Source organism: Manis pentadactyla, chromosome 13, assembly GCF_030020395.1.
Source record: "Manis pentadactyla isolate mManPen7 chromosome 13, mManPen7.hap1, whole genome shotgun sequence".
In the NCBI taxonomy this organism is placed as follows: Eukaryota; Metazoa; Chordata; class Mammalia; order Pholidota; family Manidae; genus Manis; species Manis pentadactyla.
In genome coordinates this window covers 72,192,825-72,200,805 of record NC_080031.1, presented here as the reverse complement: position 1 = coordinate 72,200,805, position 7,981 = coordinate 72,192,825, and the positions used below count along the sequence as shown (strand labels likewise).

Sequence of the window (7,981 nt, the reverse complement as noted above, 5' to 3'; positions counted from 1 at the left end):
TATGTTAGCAGATATGAACAACCTCACCATCTTCACAGAATTCCTCCTGATGGATGTCTCAAGCTCCCGAGAGCTCCAAATCTTGCAAGGTTCAATATTCTTAGTGATTTATCTGGCTGCCCTGGCTGGAAATCTAGGGACATTTACCATCATTGTTATAGATCCACATCTTCACTTCCCCATCTACTTTTTTATGGGGTATTTATCCCTTATAGATTTTGGATACATCTCAGTTACTGTTCCCAAATCCATCACAAATTCTTTGATGGGTCATAAATTGATTTCCCTTAGAGCATGTGTTACTCAAAATTTCCTATATATTTTCTTTGGATCTGCAGAGTTCTTCTTCCTTGTGATCATGTCCTATGACCGCTATGTCGCCATCTGTCACCCTCTGCACTATGGGTCCACTGTGAGCCCCCGTTTCTGCACACAGGCGTCATGTGGCTCCTGGGCCAGTGGGCTGGTCTATTCTGCTGTCCACACAGGGACCATGTTCAGTCATCCCTTCACTGAGTCCAATGTGATTCACCAATTTTTCTGTGATATACCTCAAGTTATGAGCATTTCATCCCAGGCTGTGCAATTTTCTGAGTTTGTGGCCCTTGCTGTCAGTGCCTGCTTTGTATTACTTGGCTTTGTCATCGTATTTGCCTCATATGTTCACATCTTTTCAGCCGTGCTGCACATGCGTTCTGTGGACGCCCGGAACAAAGCTTTGTCCACCTGCTCCCCCCAGATAGCTACACTCACTCTGTTTATAATTACAGGATTGTTTGCGTGCTTAGGCCCTGTTTCAAACTCATCAGGCATTCAAATCCTCCTCACAGCCATGTTCTACTCCATGGTGTCCCCCTTAGTCAACCCCATCATCTTTAGCCTGAGGAACAGGGAGATTAAGTCTGCTGTGCATAGAATGTTAAAGAAAGCTTTCCAGTTCCATAGAAGCGATTTTGTTTCTTAACCAGAAATTAATGTTGCTCTAATCAATGTGGGGAAATGTGTACAAAAATATTGACTTTAATTTTAAAGTTACATATTAATAGTGTGGTCATTTCGTAAAAGAGAGATGTATGTATTAATAAATTTGAAGTAAATCATTTGAACAAAATACCTGTTTGAATAAAATGAGCTATTATTTCTTGTAGCCACTGTTTTTAAACACTAATTGTTATGCAGTATGTAGTGGTATTTCATGTAGTTTCATTCCCATGATTTTGCAAGTGAATAAAGATCTAAAATGATAAATTTATTTCCTCACATGTGCACTGATTTTTTTTAAAGCTTGAGATGAAAAATCAGTTCTGTTTTTCTGTAAGATAATCCATACCTACAATTTTTCACTTTATCTCGTTTTCAGTGTAATTTCACATTCCATGGATGAACATAAAGCATGTAATCTTATTAGATACCTATAGAAAATCATACTTGTATCTGTTAATATGCCCATCCATATGCATAAGCATGCACCACATAAATCTGTTTTCAGATTGTCCAACTCTCGAAGACTTAGTAAAGTGAAAGTTGATAATTTGTACACATACTAGGAAACACTGAATAGCTCCTTATAGACATATAAAACAAAGCATCATAAAATAGTGCTTATTATTGCAAACATATAATTGTGATAGTGTTTTAATTAATGCTTAAAAGAAGTATTAATCATTTACAAGACAAAGAATAAAAGCATGGAGATAAGTTAGTTGAAGTCAGTCATTGAACTTGCACATGGAACCTGGTTGCTTGTGATGGGGTGAGACACAGGGAAATACAATTTTGGGGCCAGGAGAAGCTAGCCATTTTAGTAGGTAGGAGAGAAAATACAGCTTAACACACATTGCGTGATTGCTATCAGAGAAAAAATATTTGTTGTTCTCTGTAACCTTAAGAAGTTTTGGTGAAATTGTCTTTATAATTTCTATATCAGTGTTGAGTTAAATATTTTTATTCCAGCAGAGTGGAGGAACTTATATTTATAAAAATACATATGATTTCTATTATTTCCAGATATACAGTAACCTTAGTCTAGCCTAAAATTAAATCTTAAATTGAGCATCTATGGCATGTCATGATCTACAACCCTAACTGAAAAAAATCAAAGGGAGAACTCCCTCTAGTTTAGTTCTTAGATTAGTCAGAATTCATACTCAATATGGCCATTTGTTTTTGTTGTGATCCATTCATTCTAATAAATATTACTAAAAGTAAATCTCATGTCTGTTTTGTTTTAACCCAAAGGGATTGTTGAAGTTGCTGAGTATAACTGTTTAATTTATTCTTCCTACAGCATTGCACCTCATAGGACTCACCATATTTCACTTATTCATACTCTAGCCAGTGAATATCTACATTATTCCAACACACCTACACTAAAAGATTTTGTTAAAAATGACCTCCACTTATTTCTACTCCATTCGTATTCCTCTATATGATGATTACCGCACATCCTTAGAAAATTGGAAACCCAGTTTTCCAATAGTTGTCAGTTATGTGTTTAAAAAGTTTCATCTCAGTTGTATTTCAGAATATTAGAGAATTAGAATTTCTTTTAAATGATATGCATATTGTACTTAAAATATGTGAGGGAGTTACTTTATAAATATGTAAAGCTTGTTTTGGCCATTTTTATTGTTATTGAATTTCTGATCATATCACTGTGATTTAAAAATGTTATTATATATATTAATTTGTTAATAACATATATATTCCTTTCTCACTTTGAAGAAAGAGAAGCAATTCCTATATTTACATTTCTATTTAAGTGGTGGCGTCTTCTTTTTGAAGAAAGAAGTTTTATTACCAACAAACTATTTTTATCTGAAATTTCTGGGTTTCAATATTAGTTGAGAAATTGTTATCAACCCAAGAGCATAAACATATCTAATTTTTTTATTTTCTCTGGGATTGTACTGTTTACAGTTTGATTTTAATTATTCAAACTCCAGCATTTTAGAGCAGAAAGAATGCAGGTGATTATATAAGTGATTTATCGATGATACAGTTTTGTCACTATCTACAAGTCCCCTTTTCTTTTGCTTTGGGAAAACCCTTAATTAAAATATAAATTTACCTCGAATGCATACACTTATTTATGAGCATTTTATGTTCATTTTATATATTTACTTCTCCATCAAAATATTAGTCTGGCTACCTAGAGCTACTGAAGAAACATTAATTTTATTTATATACTTGTTCTTTTTCAAGTTGAGTAATACCAGGAATACTCTGGGAAAACTGATTTTACAAACACGAGGTAATATAGCCTTCTTTCATATAATACTTAGGAATGGAATTAATACATATTAATTGCAAAATTGAAGGATAGAAAGAAATGATATATTTTAATGGTTCTACATAAAGAAGATCCAAATTTCCTGTAAATAATTGCATATTTGTATGTATTTATCCTAAACTTGATTTCTTTCTAATTTTAAAGGTAACCTTGAACACTTTCATTAAATACATTGAGTTTGGTACAGTGCTAATAGAATCCATTTCTGCATAGTAACAAATGCATTGTTATATCAAACCTTCCCTCTCCTAAGATGTACCTACTATATGCTTAGCAATTTAGAGTTGGAGAAAAGAACATGTTTAGCTTCTCAACTTTTTCTTATTCTAAATATTATCAATTTACTAGCTTTTTCTGTTTAGGCATTAACAGACTTAGGGCAGGAGAAGAAAGCAGGTAAAGAAAGATAAAGAAAATTATAAATGGCTATTTTACTGGTAATTGTCATTGATGCCCTATGTGTATTATCAATACACATTTGAAGACCTTTTTCCAATGGTACACTATTTATTCATATACTCTAGCATACATTTTTACCAGGTCTATTGAGTGATAACTGAAAGCCATGATGTGGAAGAAACCAAACTGTCCATCAATAGATGAATGGATAAAGAAGAGTGTCATGTATATACAATGGGATAATATTCAGCCATAAAAAGAAATAAATCTTGCCATTTGTGACAGCATGGAAGTATCTAGAGGATATTATGCTAAGTGTAACAAGCCAGGCAGAGAAAGATAAATACCATATGAATTTATTTACTTGTGGAAACTAATATAAAAACAATACAAAATTAACAAAATAGCAGTACACTCATAAACACTGGGAAGTGACTGGTGGTTACCATGGGGGAGGGTTTGTGATGGGGGGTTGGGGAGGTTGATGGTGATAAAGAGGAACAAAAATTCTTAATCATAATATAATTTGGTGAATCAGACATTTTGTGGATGGTAGTTCAGCATGGAGAATACATCTAATGATTCTGTAACATGTTCCTATAAGGGAAGATCATAACTGCACTGGTCGGGGTGAGAATTTAATAATATGGGTAACTGTTGAACCACCATGTTGTATACTTGGAACTAATATAAGATTGTATATCAATTGCACTTCAATTAACAAAAATAAAAGGATCATTGTGCATGTTTATGGTGCAAACCATGAAAATTTAAAACCGTATATGTGGTGAATGACAACTGCAACAATGTTGCTAAACACATTACCCCACATAATTACATATTTTTGTTGTGTGACATCTTTTAGAATTTACTCTCAGCATCTTTAAATAATATAATGCAGTATGGCTAATTACATTCAACATGCTGTACACTAGATCCCCAGGACCTATCATTTTTTACTAGTTGTATAAATTTATTTTAAAATTTTTATGAAGGTCTGATTGATATACACTCTTATGAAGGTTTCACATGAAAAAACAATGTGGTTACTGCATTCACCCATATCATCAAGTCCCCACCCATACCCCAATGCAGTCCCTGTCCATCAGTGCAGCAAGTTGCTAGAGATCCAATATGTGCGTTCTCTGTGCTACACTGTTCTCCCCATGATCCCCGAACACCATGTGTACTAAACATGATACCCCTCAGTCCCCTTCTCCCACCCTCCCCACCTGCCCTCCCACACCCCTCTCCTTTGGTAACCACTAGTCCCTTCCTGGAGTCTCTGAGTCTGCTGCCATTTTGTTCCTTCAGTTTTGCTTCATTGTTATACTGCAGTTGTATAAATTTTAATAAAATTTTAAAAAAATAAAATTAATATTTTAATAAAAAAAATAAAATAATTTAATAAAAATAGAGCTGTGTAACCACTACCACAATCAAGATACAGAACATGTCCACCACCTTCCAAAATTTCCCTGTGCTCTTTTTGTAGAAAATTCCTTATTCCCTCCTTACGGAGACAACCACTCATCTCTTTCTGACCCTATAGGTTTGCCTTTTCCAGAATATCCTGTAAATATAATCATGAAGTATGTAATCTTTTCCTTAAATTAAACTTTCAATTTAAAGATAATTGTAGATTCACATGCTGTTGTGAATATTCGCCCTAATGGTAATGTCTTGTAAAAACTATAGTGAGATATCAGAAGTAGGATTAGCTTTGATACAGTCAAGGTACAGAACATTTCCATCACCACAAAGAAACCTCCCGTGGCCTTTTTATAGCCACGCCTACTTCCCTCCCTCCTAAGCCCCTAATCCTCACCCCTCGGCAACTACTAATTTGGTCTTTGTTTCTAATTTTGTCATTTCAAGATTGTTCTATAAATAGAATCATACAGTGTGTGTAGTAATTTGGGACTGGCTTTTTCTTTTCTGTTAATTTATGGTATCACTGACATACAATCTTATGAAAGTTTCTCATGAGCAGCATTGTAGTATCAACATTCATCCATATTATCAAGTTGCCCCACACCCCACTGCAATAACTGTCCACCAGCATAGTAAGATGTTATAGAGTCATTACTTGTCTTCCTGCTGTACTGCTTCCCTGTGACCTACATACATTATGTGTGCAAATTATAATGCTCCTTAATCCCCTTTTCCTTCCCTGCTTGCCAACCCTCCCCAAACCCTTTCTTCTGGTAACTGCTAGTCACTTCTTAGAGTCTGTGAGTCGCTGCTGTTTTGTTCCTTCAGTTTTGCTTTGGTGTTATACTCCACAAATGAGTGAAATTATTTGGTACTTGTCTTTCTCCAACTGGCTTATTTCACTGAGCAAAATACCCTCTAGTTCCATCCATGTTGTGCCAAATGGTAGGATTTGTTTTTCTCTTATGGCTGAATAGTATGCATTGTGTATATGTATTACATCTACTGATGGACACTTACGTTGCTTCCATATCTTGCCTAATATAAATAGTGCTGTGATAAATATAGGGGGCCATATATATTTTTGAATCAGGGATCTTGTTTCCTTTGGGTAAATACCTAGGAGTGGAAGTCCTGGGTCAAATGGTATTCCTATTTTTAGTTTTTTAAGAAGCTTCTATTGCTTTCCACAAAGGTTGAACTAATTTACATTCTCACCAACAGTGTAGGAGGGATCCCCTTCCTCCACAACTTTGCCAGCATTTGTTGTTTCTTGTCTTTTGGATGATGGCCATCTTAACTGGTGTGAGGTGATACCTCATTGTGGTTTTAATTGGCATTTCTCTGATGATTAGCGATGTGGAGCATCTTTTATGTGCCTGCTGGCCATCTGAATTTCTTCTTTGGGGAAGTGTCTGTTCAGATCCTCTGCCCAATTTTTAATCAGGTTATTTCTTTTTTGGGTGTTGAAGGAAGGGAACTCTTTATATACTTTGGATGTCAACCCCTTATTGGATATGTCATTTATGGAAATATTCTCCCATACTGTCGAATGCCTTTTTTTTCCTGCTAATTATGTCCTTTCTGTATGGAAGACTTTTACTTTGATGTAGTCCCACTTGTTCAACTTTATTTTATTTCCCTTTCCCGGGGAGATATGTTCATGAAGAAGTTGCTCATGTTTATATTCAAGAGAGTTTTGCCTATATTTTTTTCTAAGAGCTTTATGGTTTCATGACTTACATTCAGGTCTTGATCCATTTCAAGTTTACTTTTGTGTATGGGGTGAGACAGTGATCCAGTTTCATTCCCTTAAACGTAGCTGTCCAGTTTTACCAACACCAGTTTTTGAGGAGGCTGTCATTTCCCCACTGTATGCCCGTTGCTCCTTAATATATATTAATTGGCCATATATGTGTGGCTTTATATCTGGGCTTTCTATTCTGTTCCATTGATCTATGTGTCTGTTCTTGTGCCAGTACCAAATTGTCTTGATTATTGTGGCTTTGTAGTAGAGCTTCAAGTTGAAGGGACTAATCCCCCCAGATTTATTCTTTCACAGGATTGTTTAGGCTACTTAGGGCCTTTTGAAGTTCCATATGTATTTTAGAACTATTTGTTCATGTTCGTAGAAAAATACTGTCAGTATTTTGGTAGGGATTGCATTGAATCTGTAGATTGCTTTATGCAGGATGGCCATTTTGACAATATTAATTCTTCCTACCCAAGATCAAGGGATAAATTTCCATTTATTAGAGTCCTATTTAACTTCTCTCAAGAATGTCTTGTAGTTTTCAGGGTATAGGTCTTTTACTTGCTTGGTTAGGTTTATTTCTATGTATTTTATTCTTATTTTATTCTTTTTGATGCAACTGTGAATGAAATTGTTTTCCTAATTTCTCTTTCTGCTAGTTCATAATTAGTATATAGGAATGCAACATATTTCTGTGCATTAAATTTGTGTCCTGAAAATTTTCTGAATTCAGATATTGGTTCTGGTAGTTTTGGAGTGGATTCTTTAGGGTTTTATACACAATATCATGTCATCTGCAAACAGTGATATTTAACTTCTTTCTTACCAATCTGGATGCTTTTTATTTCTTTGTGTTTTCTCATTTCCATGGCTAGGACTTCCAGTACTATGTTGAATAAAAGTGGGGAGAGTGGGCATCCCTTTCTTGTTCCCAATCTTCAAGAAAAAGCTTTCAGCTTTTCACTGTTAAGTAAGATGTTTGCTGTGGGTTTGTCATATATGGCCTCTATTATGCTGAAGTATTTGTCCTTAATACCCATTTTGTTTGTTGAGAGTTTTTATCACGAATGGATGTTGAATTTTGTTGAATGCTTTTTTATTAT

General features: G+C 34.8%; 1 protein-coding gene across 1 annotated transcript; it reads left to right on the top strand.

Annotated features, from left to right (window-relative positions):
- Positions 1 to 358: 358 nt before the first annotated feature.
- LOC118907739 (olfactory receptor 14I1-like) lies at positions 359 to 964 on the top strand. Its single transcript, XM_036876683.2, has one exon. It carries the CDS (start codon positions 359 to 361, stop codon positions 962 to 964), a length of 606 nt encoding a protein of 201 aa, XP_036732578.2.
- The last annotated feature ends 7,017 nt before the right edge of the window (positions 965 to 7,981 follow it).